The sequence below is a fragment of the Acomys minous genome, assembly GCF_964271855.1.
Source record: "Acomys minous genome assembly, chromosome: 2".
In the NCBI taxonomy this organism is placed as follows: Eukaryota; Metazoa; Chordata; class Mammalia; order Rodentia; family Muridae; genus Acomys; species Acomys minous.
The window spans coordinates 130,394,493-130,413,921 of record NC_140484.1 but is presented as its reverse complement, the minus strand read 5'-3'; the positions used below and the strand labels follow the sequence as shown (position 1 = coordinate 130,413,921).

Here is a 19,429-nt window from a genome sequence, read left to right as displayed (position 1 = left end):
CGGCACAATGAGGGGCCAAGTAGTGGTCAGACCCCTTGTTTTCACAATAGCACAGTTTGGCTATTCCCAGGAAACGTGGCCCAGGCTGTGTCCCCCACTGGAAACTCTCCCCAGCAGTTTCCTCAGCTATAGCCCATTGGCTTAGGCCTTACCTTTGATACAGTGTGTCCTTATTGAGCACCAACTATATGCCAGGCTCTGAAGTGAGCACTTATCACCTCGTTGAGCTCTCCCAGGCTCCAGGCAGGGTGGCCGCTGTATGGTTAGTGGGCTCATCTCCCAGAGGAGGGGCTGACTCAGAGAGCAGACGGCATGGCCCAAGCTCATACCACCAACATGGCTGGGGCTTTGCTCCAGAGTCTAGGCTCCCGGGAGCCGAGGCTGACATGGATCTCTTTTCATGGTCACACCTGCAGTACATATTTGAAGTCAAGAAGGCAGAAGATGAAGTGTTGATCTGCATCCAGCAGCGGCCTAAGCGTTCAACTCGCAGAGAGGGCAAAGGCGAGAATCTGGCCATCGGCTTCGACATCTATAAGGTGAGACCTGCAGGCCCGCGCCACTTGTGGTAAGGGATACTGGGGGTTGGTCTGGGCCTTGCGAGGTCCCCCGTGCCTGATGATCTCACTGCCGCTCCCCCAGGGCTGGGCCTCTCATCTCCTGTCACCTCTTATGTTGGAGGCTTTCCCATGCACAGAAGTCGATAACCTTGAGCAGAGACGGGCAGACCCACCTCTGGTCACTCCCCTTGGCTTGGAAGTTGACGTCCTCCACACGTGATAGAGACAGTTGGCATTGCAGAGCTCCACAGACATGTCAGGTCTTCAGAACTTACTAAACCCACATGGGTGTGAGACCCTGGTGCATGCTTGGTCCCTAGAATTTTTTTTAATTTTTAATTTATGTGTGTTGGTGTGAGGATGTCAGAATCTTGGAGTCACAGACAGTTGTGAGCTGCCATGTGGGTGCTGGGAATTGAACCCGGGTCCTTTGGAAGAGCAGGCAGTGCTCTTAACCACTGAGCCATCTCTCCAGCTCCTGGTCCCTAGAATTTAATGGTTATGACAAGACCATTTTCTCACCACCTTGTGCTGGCTTATTCATACTGTGTTGACATGCTGTGACACTTTGTGCCGTGCCATGCAGTGCTTTTTCAGGAGTTGTCTAGGATGTCCTAGTGGCTGGTGGGTGAGTTAGGCATGCCATGATAAGCAGGCCTCCCAAACTAGGAAGATAAATTCTGGTACACCCAGTGGATGTCCCAAGCTGCAGGTGGCACCACACCATAGCCATAAGGAAGGCAGCTACCAAGCAGGTAATGGGTGGGCACAGAACCACAGTACAGATGCACTGGCCAGACAAGGTGACTCCTGCCCTATTGAGTGAGATGAGGTGGTGCAGCATTTCAACACATTTGAAGTTGAAAATACATAAATTATTTTTGGAATTTTCCTCTTGCTGTTTTCAGAGAGCATGGTTGACTGTAGGTAACTGAAATCATGGAAATTGGAACTGTAGATGAGCAGGGGTGGGTGTGGGACACTACTGCATTTGGTGTCTTTGTGACAAAACTCCAGGGTCAGGCTGGGTGTGGTGGCACATGCCTATAATCCCAGCACCTAGGAGGCTGAGACAGGAGAATCAGGAGTCCCAGGACATTCTCAATTATAAAGTGAGGTCAAGCCTGGGCTATATGAGACCTTGTCTCAAAAACAAAACAAAACAAGAGAAGGTTCAGCAAGTAGTCTCATCAGATAAAGTCACTTGCAACTGAAGCCTGGTGATGTGGGTTCAATTCCCTGGCACACTCGTAAAGGTGGAAGGAAAGAATTAACTCCACAGAGTTGTCCTCTGGCCAATACATGGGTTCTGTGGCATGCGTGCCCTCCCCCATCTCACACACACACACACACACACACACACACACACACACACACACACACTAAAGTTTTTTAAAAAGACCTTGTAGTAGCTAAACACAGTGGCTCACGCCTGTAATCCCAGCACTCAGAGAGGCAGAGGCAGGCTGATATCTGTGAGTTCAAGGCCAGCCTGGTCTACAAAGCAAGTCCATGACAGCTAAGGCTACATAGAGAAACTCTGTCTCAAAAAAAAAAAAAGACCTTGCAAAGTCATTGGGATTACCAGGGGATTTCTTACCCACCCCCACTTTTAAATTATTTTTCTTGAGGTAAAATTCATAGACCACAGAACTGAGCATTCTAACCTAGTAACCTAGTAACATCACTAGAGTATCATCTCTGTGAAGAGAAGGTCCACTCAGCAGGTCATTGCCACCCAATACAGGAGATCCTTCTGTGGGGGGTCTGTGCAGACACCCCAGCCTGCAGAGTGTTGATCCATGTGAGGCAAGAAGGAGCTCCAGTTCAGTAGGACTCAGTAGCTCGTGCTGGTCCAGACTTCGAGAGTCTTGACACTGGGTGGTTTATTTCATGCACATTTAAGCACAACACAATTTTGGGAAAAAGTTTCCTGGTGACAATTAACTCAGTCCTGTGTGCACGATAGAGCTTACGACATGACTACATGTGACATCTTCCGTAACTGTAGAGTCTGTAAATTGACTACATGTGACATCATCTTAAGAGCCTGGGGGAGGATCTGGTGCAGCCTCAGTCATACAGGTCACCAGCTCATTGACCGCCTCTGCCTCCACCCTTCCGGGCACAAACCAGGTCATACATTTCTCTGTTTGAGGAGACAACCCTGCGTGTTTAACATTCCTAGTTTCCCCATATCTGTGAGCACAAGAACCTCAGTGCTTTCTACGCCCTTTTCCTTATGCCTAGCCAAGCTAATTTTGTCCTTATGGGTTTGCTGGTCCTGGGTGTTTTCTGTCCGTGTATCCTCCTGATTCTGTCACGGTAGCCCGCAGGAGACGGGATAGACTGTGGTGCGGGGCTGTGTGTGGCCCATCGCCTCCTGTCTCCACACAGGTGGAGGAGAACCGCCAGTACCGCATGCACAGCCTGCAGCATAAGGCCGCCAGCTCCATCTACATCAACTCGCGTAGCGTTTTCTTGCGGACGGAGCAGCCTGAGGGCCGCTACGTCATCATTCCTACCACCTTTGAGCCAGGCCACACTGGCGAGTTCCTGCTCCGAGTCTTCACAGATGTACCCTCCAACTGCCGGTGTGTGTGGGGGCTACGGCGGGTGACAGTGTAGTCGGTGTTGGCAGGGGGCCTAGTGGAATCTGCAGCCCTAGCCTGCCTGTGTCTGCTCAAGGACCGGCGCCCAGGCACCACCGTCCTCAGGGATGGGCATCCACTGCCTCTCTCCTCCCCTGCTTGCCTGCCCAGTGACTTTTATATGCATTTAACAGTTTACAAAGAGGCTTTTACTTACTTTATTTATCTTCTCGCACCCCAAATGGGAAGCCTAACCACTCCATTTTATAGGTAAAAATAGGGACCGACTCTAGAAAGAGGGTCCGACACTGTGTTGTCAGTGGTGGTATGGACTGAGCATCCCACCCAGCTGGATTTTAATATGGGTCTTGTCACCATTATCACCTGTCCCACGGAGACCGGCTTTGGAGGATTAGAGTTGATATTTATGATGCCCAACAGAGGATGTGTCGTGCAGAAGTACTGAGTTCAATAGGGTACCATCAGGAGCATGAGACCCTGGGGGAGGGAAAGAGAGGCCGACAGCCTGTGGCAGTGGGTGGTTGAGTCTGCCTTGAGATTTGGCTCGCTCCTTACTTTGAACCCTGTCTTTCTGCCACCCATCTGCCCCGCCCACCCTGTCCTGTATCAGGGAGCTGCGCCTGGATGAGCCCCCTCGTACCTGTTGGAGCTCCCTGTGTGGCTACCCCCAACAGGTGACCCAGGTCCATGTCCTCGGGGCTGCTGGCCTCAAAGACTCCCCAACAGGTGAGCTCGTGTAGAGATTACCTCAGGCCCCGTCTCCTTCAGCGCAGACCCCAGCCTCTTGAGACCCCAGCACCTACAGGACTCGCTCTGCAGGCCCAGCCATCCAGGGGGTGATGTGGGCTTCTTCTAGTGATGGTCACCTCCTGGCTCCCCAGAGCCCCTATAGGGTGGGAACACCAGATAGCTGCTGGGGGGGGGGCTTCAGGGATGGCTTCTCTAGGCCAAGGATATGTTGAGGTGAGAAATCTGTGTACAGGGAACAGTGGGCAAGGGCACCCTTTACTTTTTCCTCTGCCTGGCCCTAGAAGGCAGGGCACCCCCCATCTGGAAGGTGAATCAGGCTCCTGTCTCCCCTTTCCTTTTATGACAAAGACCAGTTTGGCATATCACCTGTCCCATTAGGCTCTCGCCCTATGCCCCCCTTCCCGCCTTGTCCTCTCTCCAGGGGCAAACTCATATGTGATCATCAAATGTGAGGGCGAAAAGGTTCGCTCAACGGTGCAGAAAGGGACCTCGACACCAGAGTACAATGTGAAAGGCATCTTCTATCGCAAGAAGCTGGCTCAGCCCATCACCGTGCAGGTGAGACCCACCCACAAGCATATCCTGACCCCGCCCATGGCCTTCCGCTCCAAGGGGTGGGGCCCCTGGACAGGGACCCGGGCGGGCACTAGCTCCACTTGTCCTGCCCACCTCTTGCTCCTCTGTAGGTAGCTGACCATTAGTCAGCCTGGGTCAGAGATCCAGCAAGGTTGGTGTCCCAGCTGGGGTCACTGGTCCTCTTTGCTGACCTGGCCTAAAGGCTCGGTCACTATTCCTCAGAGCTCCCTCCATGGAAACACTTGGAAAAGTGACACTGAGATCATGTGTGGCATGTGGCTGTTTCCTAGGGCCCTGAAGAGCCAGTCTGAATGCTATAGTGTCCTTGAGCACAGCTCCGTTCTCTCAGGCCGACAGACCTGGAGCACGGTGACTCCGAGCTCATTATCAGGCCCAGAGCAGCCTCTCTCTGGGCGAGAAACCATCTGTAAACAAATGCATAGCACCCCCGGGGGAGCAACTAGATTTTCCAAGTTTTCTTAACACTGGGTCCCACTGGGTCAAATCACAGACTTGTAGGACGGCCATTAGGGGCAGGTGACTCAACCCAAATATTAAAAATGAGGTACCGATTGTGGTGGCACACGCCTTTAATCTCAGCACTTGGGAGACAGAGGCAGACAGAATATGAATTTAAGGCTAGCCTGATCTGTAACACAAGTTCCAGGCCTGAAAGACCTACACAGTGTTTTTTGTCTCAAAAAAACAAAAACAAAAACAAAAACAAAAAGAAAAGGGGGCGGGGCAGAATTAGGTCAAGTCCAAGGTTTACCAACCCCCCCCCCCAAGTTCAAGTTAGTAAACTTGAGCTAGGAGTGACGGATTGAGCTTTCTAAGTGCTAGCATGCATTGATGGGGATCCCAAGGCTCTGGAGAAGGGTGCCCCATCAGTCCAGGGCACAGGCTTCTCCCTGGCTGGCTTCTAGGCCCTGCTGCTCTCATTCCCACCTGCCGTAGGCTGTATTCCTTGCCCTGCATATGCCCCTACCCCACCCTCTGTCTCCTCGCAGATTTGGAACCACCGAGTCCTGAAGGATGAATTCCTGGGCCAGGTGCACCTGAAGACTGACCCAGATGACCTGCAGGCCCTCCACACCTTCCACCTCCGGGACCGCAGTAGCCGGCATCCTAGCGACTTGCCAGGCACCGTAGCCGTGCGCGTGCTCAGCAGCGCCTCTCTCACGGCTGTCTGACACAGGCCGGCCTGCCTGGCCCCACAAGTTCTCACCACTACTTGCATGTCCCCACCTGGCCTGGGACCAGCCTGGGAACCAGACACTGGGGCTCTTTCCCCCACTCTTCCACTGACCCACTGTGTGACCTGAGGAGAGCCCTGCCCCTCTCTGAGCCTCAGTGTTTGGAGGGCCCCAAAGAATTACCTTTCTTGGGGAATTTTTCTTGCCTAAGATTGAAAGTAGCCCTCTCTACCCAGTGGGCACTGCTGCTAAGGGGCTATCTGTTGAAAACATTTTCCCCGGGGCCTACTGTCTGCCGAGGAGTGCCAAGAATATGTCACTTGTTTACACACAAACTGCCATGTCCCAAGCCCCTTCCCTCCCCTGTTTCCTAGCTTTCCCGACCCCACATCTTTGCTATATAGCTTAGAGTGACCTTAAACTTCCAATCTCCCTGCCTCTGCCTCCTAGCACTGAGATTATAGGCATGCACCACTACACCAGTTTATGTAGCACTGAGTATCGAACCCAGGGCTTTGTGTCTGCCAGGCAAGCACTCTATCAACTGAGCTACACCCCCAGTCCCACTGCACCTCGTTTTTGAACCATCTTGAAAGAACCCTTAGTGGGCATGTACAGGAGACATTTGTTCATTGTCTAATGCCTGACCGCCCGCCCCGCCCCCATCCATTTCGGTATTCAGTAGAGATTTGCCCAGTTAGCCCGGTGAGCCTCCCCAGGCTTCCCCATTCTCAGGTCTGAGGCAGATACTTTCCAGAGGAACAGGCGCTGATGTCACTCCCCCTGAAGGGCTGTGGCCAACCTCCCCTTGTGATGTTGGAAGGAGTGGCCTGGGCCAGGCAGGTTGATGTGAGGCTATGGGAGACCCAAGGGAGACACGCTGCCTCTGCTAAAAAAAAGACCCTGGGCTTTTCTTAGAAGAAAGGACTCTGTAGTGGGTGGTGCCAGGCCTCCAGGGTTAGATCACCTGTCGGGCGTCACTGGTAGGGACTTCCCTCTCCTGACCAGGGGCCTCTCTACTAGTATCCCCAAACAGCCACAGAAGGCAGCATGCCCTTGCTATCCAGACCAAATTGTTCCTTTCAGTCCTCAACATTTGATAGTCTTAGCATTTAAAAAAAATCCCAGTATAGAGGGAAGTCAGCCTTCATCTTTGTGCTTTTCTTTCTTTCTCTCTTTTTTGTTTTGTTTTGTTGTTTTCGAGACAGGGTTTCTCTGTGGAGCCTTGCCTGTCCTGGACTCACTTTGTAGACCAGCCTGGCTTCGAACTCACAAAGTTACCCTTGCCCCTGCCTCCCCCAGTGCTGGAACTAGAGGCATGTGCCACCACGCCTGGCGCACCGTTGTTCTTTTTAAACTCATTTTGTTGGTCCTCTGCTTTTATTTTGACATTGGGCATGAAAGGACATGGGCGAAGTCGGACCTTCTCAGAGGAGGAGGGTGTGGAGTTGGGCATGTCCAGTCCTGGGCACCCTCAGGCTGGCTGCAGACTCTTGTTTAATACTGGTGCTGTGGCTCACAGGGTCTCCTCTGTCCCTTCTTCAGCTTTGACACTTGGGTCAACAGCAGCAGCCCCCTTTAGGAATGTTACTCTGTCTCCAGTCCCTACTACTGTGTGGTCCTCTTCCTGCCTGGAGGTGCTGGACTCTTGACTGCCATCTTGCTCCATGGTGGCTCTGCTCCTGGCCTGGGACCAGAGCCATGGGAAGGGCTAGGCACTGAAATAAAGACAAGAGGATTCCTCCCTTCAAAGACCTGGGCCTGGGATTGTGCATGCCACCAGGAGCAAGTCACTTAAACCTCCCGTGCCTCAACTCCTCCCTCTGCAGCATGGGGCTGGCGACTCCTACCTGTGAGGACTCTTACAAGAATAGGAGCAAGGCCACCCACTTCCTCTGTGTGTCTCTCTATTGTATACGTTACACGTTCACAGAATCATTTCTCTATGGCTATTGCGAAGGAAGACTGGGGTCGGGAATGAAGGAGCAAACACTTGCTACGCCATCTTGGGTCTCAGGGCCTGACATGTGAGTCTTAGCTCAGCCATATCCCTCTGAGGCACAGGGCAAACCAGGACCAAGTAGCAAATGTGTATAAGTCTTACGGGCACCAAACCACTGCCTCCCACCTCCAGAAGAACCTGGACCAGCAGCCCTGGTCTTGCTTCCTCCCTCTCAAGCTGCGCCAGGCTGGCTCCTGGCGGTGCAGGGACCTCTGGTCCCCAGGAAGCCTTGAGGACAGGACAGGTGAGGACAGGGTGGAGCAGAGATAGCACCCAGGAAGCCTTGCAGGTGATGAGCCCTACGTGGACCACCAGGACCTGGCCTTCACTCTTCCAGGCTACGATGCCCTGGAGTCAAGAGGGAGGAGCCATCTTATCTTCTCAGAATAAATATTACTGCCACTCTAGAGAGAACCGTATTGTGTGTGTTTTATCTGTCCTCTTCCCCCTGGGAGGGTATGGGGTAATGAGTAGCTGACCCCTCTCTGGTCAGAGGGATGAGCCAGGAAGGAAGTGGGAGTCACAGATGAGGCTGGCCTTGCTAGTCGTCTGGTGAGTCAGAGCCCAGCTCTGTGGAATCCTTCAGGTTCCCCGCCCTGCAAATCAGTGTGGGGCTGGCTTTGCTGAGCCTTGCCTATCCCAGGCCCTGGGGACATGGAAGCGCATTTCCTGCTCTGGAACAGCCTTCCAGCCACTGGGCAAGATGTTACAAATCAAACCCTCTGATCATGACGCGGTAGGGTTCTAGATAGGGTAGCGTGGGAGTCCATAGGCGCTAACAACTCTCAGTCGGCCTCTGCGTCCTGTTCCAGTGGAGAGGACACAGTTCCGTGCACAGACGCAAGTGGGTAGAGCAGAGCTGCTGGGAAAGGTGCAGGTAGCTAGAGCTCCGGGATGCATGGGCAGCGTCACAGGCAGAAGCCAAGTTAGGATTGCTGAAAGCGAAATAGATGGAATACGTTGATGGATTTGAAGGGGTGAGAAGTGGGTAAGGGCAATATGAGCTGAGATCGGTTCTACAATGGTCTGGATGTGGTACCCCAAAAAAGGCTAGATGCTGGAAATCGATGCCCCCTATAGATGGTGCAGGCAGAGGTGGGGTGAATGTGAGGTGGTGAAGAAGGGATTAAAAACGCTTTTCCAAAAGGCAAGACTGTTATGACAGTGACCACTATGCTAGGACTTTGTTTTCTGCCTCCAAGACAGTGAGACAAGATAACCATCTTTGACAGCCTGCTTGATCTCAGGTGTTTTGTTTTTGGGGAAACAAACCTGAAACGGATTTCCAGATTTCCTGGCTTGGGTGACCTGCTTAGCCGAGTTTGGGTGTTGAGAAAGTGTTTCAGGTACCGTTCTGAGACCATTTTCTCACCCGCTGTTTTCCCACCATGCACCTCTGCCCCCAATGAAGTACACCTGCCCCAGGTGCCACCTCGCCACCTGGGCTCTGTCGTCCCCACTTTGTGTAGGCCCACACTGCTTGCTTGGTCTGTAAGTATCAGCCTCATGGGTGAGGGCAGCACCAGGTGCAATTCGGCCTTGGTCCCTGGGATACCTTGCACCATGGCACCCTAGTCTGAGGGAGCTGACCAGCAGGGGTAGCTTTCCCTTTCTTGGAGCCGTAGTCTCATAGCAGTTAGCTGTTCCCAGCAGGTGGCGCTGTTGGGCCATTGATCATCACCCGCCCCGCCCCCCCCCCACCCCCCACCGTTTCTATCACCAGGGCACACCCCTCCGCCCCTGCCCCCCCCCCCGCCCCCAAGCCCAAATGCAGCTTCCTAGCACAGGTGTCCCAGCTACCAAGAGCGGGTGGGGTAAAGGGAGACCTCCAGCCCACCTTCGTCACCTATTATGAGTATTTTGTGTCCAGTTCATCCCCCACCCTCTTTTTTAAAATCACACATTTTATTTCACATCAGACGAGTCTGTCTGTCCGGCATGAGGTTGCTCCTGGACAGGTGGCTTGGCACCTGTCTGGATAATCAGAAAATAACACGCGCAGGACTCCTAGAACAAGCTGTGGGGGCAGGCTTAGAGCCTCATGGGGGGCACAACTTGGGGAGCCCTGGTTTGGATGTGCTCCTGCCACCACAGGTCCAGATGTTGCCAAGCCTGCCAATCTTATAGGGTCTCTAGTGTAGTGTCATGCAGGAGAGAAGCCGGGGGGCGGGGGGGGGGAGGCCATTGCGAGCTGGGACCTAGCAAAATCGTGACCAAGGTGGGACCAGCTCAGGAGTCCCAACCATGCAGAGATAGCAGGTAGTGACACATATAACAAGAGGCCCCAGATGGTTGACCCCAGGCCCTAGGTCCACTCTGGCCAGCAGTGTCTCCTGGGACCTCCATGCCTTGCATCTCTACTAGTTGGCCGGTGCTTCACACAGAGCCTCGGGCAGCCTCTGGACATTAGTCCCAGCACAGCCCGCCCTTCATGCTGATGTCACCACATCCAGACCTTAGAGGCCCCCTAGGGCTCCGCCTCCTGGGAGAAGGCTTTGGAGAGAGAGAAGGAGGGAGGGGAGGTGGCAGTGCAGGCTGGACAGCTGCCCTGAACAGAAAGAGAGAGTGACCCTGGGAGACAACAAGAAACAGAAAAGCCCAGGAGGACCCCAGAGCAACACCAGAGCAAGACTCAGCCTGGGGCAGAGTGTTCGCAGGCTTCCAGAGTTCTCCTGACCTGTGGCCCCTGACCCCAGGCTGGGAGGTAGCGACTCAGAGGGTGGCAGATAAGGACCCAGGTAAGGATGAGCTTCCCCCGGCTGGGACTTTTGGACTGGGGAGGAGTCATAGGCTGGGGCCTCCTGGGGAGCCCCTGCCCTACAGGCCTCCAGGGACTTGACTCCCCTGAGCCTACAGGAGCCTGGCCACCATAGCCAAGGAAAGGAAAGTGTCCTGAGCCAGGCACACGGAGGCTTGTGGCCTGCATGAGGGAGCAGCTGACAAGCCTGTGGAACTGTTTCTGGCTTGGAGCTAGGACAGGGACATCCAGAGCCAGGGGAGAAGATGGGCGTGAGAACAGGGAGAGGGGGCATGGGTGCCCCTCCCTTCGTCTTTTTGGTTGTCTCTGTGACAATCTTTTGCTCCTTGCACAAGTTGTTTCCTCTGTGTGCCTTATATTTCCCATCTGTGACTTGAGAATACGAAGGCCACCAGCCAGGGTTGCTGAGGGGACAAGGTAAAATCAGACATAGGCCTAGGGAGAGGAAAAAAAAAAAAAAAAAAAAAAAAAAAAAAAAAATATATATATATATATATATATATATATATATATATATACACGTGTGTGTGTGTGTGTGTGTGTGTGTGTGTGTGTGTGTGTGGTCTCAATCTGAAAATCAGCAATCTTGCACACAGTCTATCTCTTATTTTACAAGCAGAATGTTCTGAGCCCAGAGAGGTGGAGCTCTGTGCCCTGCATAGGAGAACCCTGAGGTTTTCCGTGGTCTTCAGCTCTGGCCTGCACCACCCTCCAAGGTCCCGGTCTGTTCTGGTAGCCTTGCGCTAGCAGGAATGGGGCAAGAGCCAGGCAGCCTCTTCAGATGCCAGCAATCCTGACCGTTGCCTGCTGCCCTTGTAATTATTCCCCTGTCAGGTACCTGGGCTGATGTAGGTGTCTGGAGGTACCAGGTGCCCACAGAGACCCAGGGCCTGGAGGGTCAGGGCTCAGGTGTCAGGTAGTGTCGTGGGCAGAGGATCGGATGTCCAGATGCCTCAGAATGGGACCTTGTGAAAACTTAATGCTCACTCTGGGGGGCAGGCCAGGCAGGAATGGAGGGGCCTCACACCAGAGCCTGTGGGCTGGGGCTGCCTCTGGTGACCGCACAGTGCAGCAAACCAGCCTGGAGCCTATTTGTGGGCCTAGCCCCGTGCTGGATGAAGTAGGAGATGAGAGAGCCACCAACAGGTCTTAGGCCGTCCTGCCATGTGACCTATGACCCCTGGAGCAGTCCTGAACTGGAACCAGACCCCAAGTCTTAGTCCTGAGTCTTCCCTGCTCTGCTGTGTGACCTTGGGAAAATGATGGTCCTTCTCTGAGCTTTGCTTTCATGTCTGGTGTGGGGTTAAATATGCTACTTTATAGGAGCCCTTTTGGGGGCCTGGATGACAAAGGCTGAGAGAACGACAGAGGCTTAGTAGCTCTGGGCAGTGATCAGAGGGACGGAAATCAGGGGGGAGGGGGGAGGGGTTGGGGAGGAGCCTAGGTGGCCTTGCAGACTCAGAGCTGCCTGGGCTCAGGGCTTGGCGTGGTCTCTTCCCACAGAACTCTGTCTGGTCACTCCGGCAGGCACTCTGACACAGGAACATGGTTATTCTTCAGCAGGTGAGTGTACCTCATCTTTTCTCTCTCAGAGCTAAGGAGGACCATGTTGGGTAGCTGTCTCCCACCCTCCCATGCACTTAGCCATGGAAACTGATCCCAGTTCTCCTTCATGGAAAACTCCTACTTAGTCTTCAGAACGCAGCTGTGAAGAAGCCCCTCCCTCTCACAGTGCCTTCCTTCTATCACTGGCCTGTGTCTCTGGGCAGGAGCGATGGCTCACCTACCTCTCTGAGTCCCAGGCGCGCCAGGCAGGGGAACAGCATGTACAAAGGTCCCAGGGGGGAAGGTCTTTGGGGAAGCAGCTAGCAAGTTTGCTTATGGGGGCACCTTGGGCAGAAGTGAGCTGGGCGAGATGGAGCCTAAGCTGGAGCTCCCCCAGGGAATCTGCAAAGGTGTTTGCCCATCAGCTGAGCCTTCCAGTCCCCCTAGCTTCAGCCCTTCCCCGTGACCAGCCTGAGACTCTAATGAGCTTCTTCTTGGTCTCCAAAGTGGAAGCCCGGAATGTGGGCAGGGGGCCAGGTGGGCCTGGCAGAGAGCCTTAGGGCTGTGAGGCTGGGTGTTGTGGGGACTCCCGCCACCAGTTTCCAATTGGCCCAGCCTATGAGAAGCCAACGGATCAGCTTGGCTGGAAGCACCAAGGCCTCATGGGGCTAGCAAGCTAAAGGCAGGCTCCTGATCTCTATCAGGAAAATCTTTCTCGGGTCTGAGAGCTTGTTCAACGGTTCATCGGAAAAAGCCAAAGCCAGGCTAAAGGGGGTTAATGGGTGGGGGATTCACACAGACACCCGCCCCCTAGGAAGGAGAATGTGGAGTCCCCATATCCCTGTTCCCCCAGGGCCTCTGAAGCAGGCTTCTACCTGACAGAACCCCTCCCTTTTATGTATAAGAATAAGATAAGATATAAAGCAATAAGATAAGATAATAAAGTTACCAGATGCCAGATATTATGTTATAGAGGAGTTTATTAAATGAGCATGGGGAGAGAAGGAAAGGGGGGAGGGGTACCCCAGAGACAGAGACAGAGAGGGGGAGGGGTACCCCAGAGACAGAGACAGAGACAGAGAGGGGGAAGGGTACCCCAGAGACAGAGACAGAGGAAGAGTGAGAAGAAGAGAAAGGAGAGTGGGCGTTCTTTTATATAGCCCTGGGCAGGGCCACGCCCCCATAGCAAGTAGGCAATGACATCACAGGTAGGCGGACTGAAACAGAATCCTAACACTCCCCCTGGGCTGTTTGCCTCTGACTATCTCTTAATGGTGGCAGGCCTCATCCTGCAGGGACCCAGTGGGAAGCAGATCTGTGAGTGAATGGTAGCTCTAGACCCTTTCAAACGGGGCATATTCCACGTGCCCCAGCTGCGGGAGCTCACCAGCTCTGCTGGCTGCCATCATGGACTCTGATGATGCTGGGAGGAACTTTGAGCTGAGCATGCCAGCCCCTTCTGTTTCACGACCTTGGCTGTAAGCCCCAAACTGTCAATTCTGTTCCCTCACCTGCCTACTCCCGCCTGTCTTATGCTCTGCTCCTCCCCCTCACCTTGGCTTTCCCCCTCTCTTCTGGCTACATCCTCTCAGGCCTCAGTGCAGCCTTGCAGAAGTCTCCTCAGACTTCCTGGGCCTCCATGGAGCCCTAGACGCAAGGGCAACCTCCTCCTGCTCCTCAGTTTCCCAGCTGGAGACCAGCCCACTCGCTGTGAGGTGTGTGTTCAGTGCTGAGATACTGAGATGCCCAGATAGGAGTACACCCACCTTTTGGATGCAAGGGCTGAGCTGGGCTCCCAGCTCCTTGGCACTCCAGCTATGAGGCTGTAGGCTAATTGCTACCATCACTTCACAATGGGCTGATGGTAGCTCCTGCCTGTGGGAGGTTTGACAGTAAAATGGCATGCTAATAAATTGTCCAGCCAGGCCTTCCACAAAGGTCGGCGGCCGCACACCTACTAACAATGGCGTTGTGATGTTTCCTCATGCTTTGCTTTCTTCCTTTATTTGGGATGGGGAACTCTCAGGAGACCTCAAAGGGCCTGATGATTCTTTTTCCATGTGTAGGCTGTCCTCATGTGGGAAATATCAATGGCAGATCGTTCATCCATCCTCTTTCCTTCCCCTTGTACCTCAGCCTTCCCCGAACCACAGATTCGACTCATGCGTCCTTCATTCCCCCTGCACGCCTGGCCACACCCTCAGCCGTGACAGGGTGCCAGGCACAAAGGACACTTGCAGGACTAAACTCCGTTACTCCCGGAAAACCTTTTGTTTTTCCATCTGAGCGGGGTGGTATCCACGGCCATCATGCTAAGTGGCTCAGCTATGAGGTGGGGAGCTCAGCTTATTCCACATGGGAAGAAATCGAGGCTCAAGCGGGATCGTTGAACCACGAACTGGGCAGGCCTGGGCAAGATAGGGAACAGTGACAATGATGGGCAGACAACTGTCAGGAAGGGGAGGTGGGGGGGGGGACACATAGACAAAGAGCAGGCACGGGGCCTGGGGGAGGAGAGATCAGACTGTCCCTGGCTGGTATTTGCAGGATAGAGGCTCTTGGCTGGGAAGCCTGCTGTCAGGCTGGGTGCAGCCCTTGTCTTTATGGCCTTCTGAGTCAGACAAGGTCCCTGAGGAGTCCTTACAGGCGAAGGCTCCCTCTCCCAGCCAGTTCTCGTCCACTTGCCCCACAGAGCCCCCACTGAGGCCTAGTTCCATGCCAGGCAGAGCACCAAGGAGACAGACTGGTCCCTCCCAGTTGAGTGTCATCCGGAAACAAAAGCAAGACGGCCAGATCCCAGAGGACCAGGAGGAAGCCTAGGAGTCAGTATCGGGAAAGTAATGCGACTATAGCCAGAGTCCTTTCTAACCAAGGTCTCCAAGAAGATGTCCCCAGGGTGGCCAGGCTGGGTGACCGTGGAAGCAGGAACCCAGGCCTCTGTGGTATACACACCTGTTTCTTTGAGGACCTTCAGGAGGCCATTTCCCTTCTGCCTGACACGACTCTGTTCTGGTGGTGGGCCAGGGTCGGAGCCATGTGAACTTGACCCAGATTTGCAGGCGGAGGGAGGTTTGCAGATGATAGCTCTGGGCTGTCCGCTGATGGTTAGGATTGCAACAAGGGACAAAGGAGCTTTTACACTGCGTTAACTCACGGCTTCGCGTCTGTTGTGTATCGGTATCAGGGCTCGATACTGATGTGAACACCCAGCTCTCTCTTGGTTACTGTTTGCCTGGACTGCTATCTGCATGGAGACCTTGGATTTAAAGTGAGGTAGAAACCCTGTGCTTGCTCTTATCCATTCTGTGAAGCTCTTCCTTTCAGCTGGGTGTGTTTAACCTGCCTATAGGTAAAGCCATTACTGCTCAGGACTTCATTTGCTGAGATCAGTCTCCAAATCCCAGGTTGGCCTTCAATTTACCATACAGCCAAGACTGACTTTGAACTCTGTTCCTACTGTCCGCACTGCCCCAGCGCTGTGCTTACAGGCATGCACCACGACTGGTTTTCTGTGCTGCTGGGGCTCCATGCATGCTGGGCAAGCTCTCGGCCACATCCCCAGGCCCTTGCCAAGGCCTTCTGCTGTTCGGCTATTGTCCCCTACACACCTTGTAACTTCTTGCCGCAGCGCCTTTGTTACTGCCATCTTTTGTGTTTAACTGTTGTTGTTTTTTTTTTTTTTCAGTTTACTGTTTTGATTCCTTTCTCGGTTCCTCTCTTTATGGTTTTCTTCTTCTTTCTTTGTGTATTTAAAGACAAACAAACAAACAAACAAACAAACAACTTTAAGGGCTAGAGCGTTGGCTCAGCAATTAAGAGTGCTTGCTGTTCTGCCCTTGTTGAGGACTGAGATTTAGGCCCTTGCACCCATGTTAGGGAGTTAGCTCACAGCAGCTTGTAGGTAGCTCCAGGAATCCCACCAGGGCACTGATCACAGACACATACACACATACACATAAATAAAAATAAATTCTTAAAAATAAACATTGTTTTAAAAACTTTTAAAGATTTTTTTTCCTTTATGGTTCCCCTTAGACTTACAACTAACATCTTAAATATACAATAATATATAGATCAAATTAGGCTGAGCGGTAGTGCCGCACGCCTTTAATCCCAGCACTTGGGAGGCAGAGGCAGGCGGATCTTTGTGAGTTCAAGACCAACCTGGTCTACAGAGTGAGTTCCAGGACAGTCAAGGCTACAAGGAGAAGCCCCGTCTCCAAACACAAAAAGACATAACAAAACAAAACAAATCAAATCAACTTCAGTGGTGTATAAAAGAGATCCACCCACTCTGTATTCACAGCTTACATCTTTAAACTATGTGTCAAACATATTAACATAGAATTATCACCACTTTATGCATTTCTAATTACAGGAGAAAGGGAGACTTACACAGCAAAGTACAGTACTGGTTGTTATCATGTGTGTGGTTATGCTTTTTAATTTTTTGATTTATTTATTGTATTTTATGTTTATGAGTGTTTTCCCTGCATGTATGTGTGTGTAATACATGCATGTGTGGTGCTGAGCCCCTGACTGGAGTTACAGGTGGTTATAAGCCACTGTGTGGGTGCTGGGAATTGAACTCAGATCCTCTGGAGGAGCAGTCCATCCCCTTAACCTCTGAGCCATCTCTCCAGCTCCTCTTGTTTTTTGTTTTTTGTTTTTTTAAACATAGAGTCTTGCTATGTTTCTCAAGCCATCCTTGAATCAGCATGCAGCATAAGCTGGCCTCAAACCCCGACTCCTCTCACCTCTGCATAATTGCAGTCCTGAGACACCATACCTGGATTTTTTTTTTTTTACATTTGAAGAACACCCTCCTCCTGTCTTCTGCCCTTCATGATTTCTTTCTTTCTTTCTTTCTTTCTTTCTTTCTTTTCTTTTCTTTTCTTTTTCTTTTTTTCAAGACATGGTTTCTCTCTATATTCCTGGCTGTTCTGGAACTCAGCCTAGACCAGTCTGGCCTTTAACTCAGGCCAGAGTTAAACCAGAAGAGATTCACCTGCTTCTGTCTCCCAAGTGCTGGGATTAAACCCACCACTGCCTGGCTCCTCCAAGGTTTCTGAAGAGAAAGTCAGCTGTACTCACAGTAAAGATTTTTAGCAAACAAGGAACTCCCCCCCTTCTCCACCCGCCCTACCTCTGCTTCTGACCACCTCTGTCTCTGCTGTTTTTCCAGTGCCACCTGCACAGCCAACAACCTCTCAGCAGCAGCCTGCTGGGCCTCCCCCCCCCCCCCCCAGGGAGGCCTCTCTCTCCAGCGTGAAACCCATTGTCTCCCCTCTCCCTTGTAGCTGCTCTTTGGGCTGTTCCCCTCACGGAGGCCTAAGAAATGTGTAGTTAGCAGTCTCTCCTCCCATGACGCCCTCACTCAATAGCAGCCACCAAGCACACAGTGTTTGTTCACAGCATAGTGGGGAACCCCAGCTTAACCCATGAATCCACATCCCTTTGGGGTGCTACCATCCTGCAACAGGCACATGAGGAAACATAGGTACCCCAGGTTAAAGTAGCTTGAGCGAAGAACCTGTGGCCAAGCAGGACTGGACCTAAGCTGTCTGGCTCCACAGAGCTGTGTTCACATCAGCTTATCTTGCTGGTACTTCCTTATCTGTGCCTAGACCTGTAGGTCCCACCAGGACGAGGGCTCAGGGACATGCTGCGTGAGCAGGGCCCCCTGGGCCCTACCCTGGGTTTGCGCTCAGCAAAGGCTTTGGTAGGGACAGTTGGAAATGCCAGAGTCCCGTCAGCTCCTCCCTGTTTGTGTTCTGTGCACCTCATGAGCAGGCAGACAGGGAGGCAGAGGTACCCTGGCTCTGAGCGTGATGGAGAAGAGCTCTGATGAGAGCAGGGTCCCTGAGGATGGACAGGGTTGGTGGCTGCAGGCAGTCAGCCTGGTTTAGAATGGTGGAGTCCCGGATCCTTGAGGCTGAGACTGATGTGTCCGTAGAAGGAGGCTCTGAGCTGCCTGTAGGCTCTGACTCTCGGGTCCTCCCTCCCTGTTCTCACAGATTCTGCTCGCTTGCTGGTGTTTGCTGAGGGGGCAGGGCTTGAAGGGAAAAGAGAGTAGAGGAGGAAAACAGGGAGGGCAGAGATTCGGGCAGGCTGGGAGGGTGGGGCTGGAGGGCGTTCACTGACAGTGGCCTTTGGCTCCTGGCTCAGCGCTGACTGGAGCCTGGTGCCACATCTTGCTTGGATGCTGAGACACAGGAGCAGTCAAACCTCTGGAAGGTGAGATTAAACTGTGATGTGACTAGAGGTCCTGGAGAGGTCAGGGTTCAGTTCCCCTGAAGATGCTTTTCTGAGAGTTTTTTTTTTTTTAAACTAGCTTTAACTCCCCAGCGGCGGCCATGGAACCAGACGCCTTTCTCTATAGTCCTAAACCTTTTTGAAGTTTACTTGCGCCCCCCCCCCTACAGCTGTCCAGCTTTTCCTTCTATAGAAAACAGACCGGTTTTCTCCAAAACTGCAGCCAATATAAGGTCTACTTTTCCTGGCTGCGGTCCCAGAGAAGCACCCCCGGAATCTTGGGGTGTCAAGGTTCCTCTGTGGGAGGGGTCGCAGTAGTGCAGTGCCCCCTCCCCGCCAGGTCCACGGGCGTCACCTAAGCCGCCGTTGCCATGGGCCCGTGGCAGATGGCCCGGTTTAGGGTTCCCAAGCGGGTGGCGCGCGGGATTCAGTGAATTTGGAGTCCGCATCGCGTCTTGCGGCCACCAGAACCTGCGCACACCATGGATTCTCCCGGCGGCCCTGCTGACCCGGGTGAGGCACCCGCCCCTCCGCCCGGCAAGTGGGCTCTGGTGCGAAACTTGAACCAAGCGCTCAAGACCTTCGCGTTCATGCCGGTGAGCCACGGGCCGGGCCGGGAGGGAAAGGCTCGGTGGCCATTTGGCCTTCAATTTCCCGGGCAGTGAGCCGCCCAGTGGGAAGCAGTGGGGAGCAGTGGGGAGACAGCGGCCCTAGGATTCTGCACGGGACTAGAGCACTCTTGTACGAGCTTGGTCGAAGCCACACCTCCATGGGTCTGGAAAACCAGGGATGCCATGAAGGAGGGGCAGGCTAGCTGGACCAACTTAAGACTCGAATTCCCAGCTTTTTACTGGTGTTCAGCTCAGAGAGTCCCCACTCTCACCAAAGGCTAGTACTTGTCACTGTTCCTCCTGTGGCAATACGTTGGTTACCTCCCCGCCTACAAAATGGCCTAGAGTGGTTAGAAAAATGAGTGAGGGGGTCTTCTAATCACGCTCCTGTTATTTCACAGAGACCAGAGCAAAAGACCTGTCCCAGAGGAAGGGAGGGGCAGGAAGGGGCTGAGAGCTTGTGCATCGGTACTGATGTGATACTGACCCCCAAGCCTAGAAGTAGTAGGGCAGACAGACACCAGTCACAGGTGGCATTTTTTGTGGGGCTCTGGTTTTCAGATA

At 53.1% G+C, this 19,429-nt stretch overlaps 2 protein-coding genes across 5 annotated transcripts in view; both read left to right on the top strand.

Annotated features, from left to right (window-relative positions):
* The window catches only part of CAPN5 (calpain 5), a 57,457-nt gene extending 49,358 nt beyond the window's left edge, over positions 1 to 8,099 (top strand). For both annotated transcript variants that reach the window (XM_084801571.1, XM_084801570.1), the window contains exons 9-13: positions 417 to 539; positions 2,958 to 3,154; positions 3,783 to 3,898; positions 4,344 to 4,480; positions 5,509 to 8,099. In XM_084801571.1, the coding sequence (XP_084657697.1) occupies positions 417 to 539; positions 2,958 to 3,154; positions 3,783 to 3,898; positions 4,344 to 4,480; positions 5,509 to 5,691 (756 nt within the window). In that variant the 3' untranslated portion in view covers positions 5,692 to 8,099. The remainder of the gene's footprint in view (positions 1 to 416; positions 540 to 2,957; positions 3,155 to 3,782; positions 3,899 to 4,343; positions 4,481 to 5,508) is intronic.
* Positions 8,100 to 10,204: 2,105 nt separating this feature from the next.
* Positions 10,205 to 19,429, top strand: part of MYO7A (myosin VIIA) — a 70,131-nt gene continuing 60,906 nt past the window's right edge. For 2 of the 3 annotated variants that reach the window (XM_084768179.1, XM_084768178.1), the window contains exons 1-2: positions 18,168 to 18,236; positions 18,723 to 18,850. In XM_084768179.1, the coding sequence (XP_084624305.1) occupies positions 18,737 to 18,850 (114 nt within the window). In that variant the 5' untranslated portion in view covers positions 18,168 to 18,236; positions 18,723 to 18,736. Of the gene's footprint in view, positions 10,435 to 11,957; positions 12,018 to 18,167; positions 18,237 to 18,722; positions 18,851 to 19,429 lie in introns of those variants that run through there. The other variant, XM_084768180.1, reaches the window with a different exon arrangement.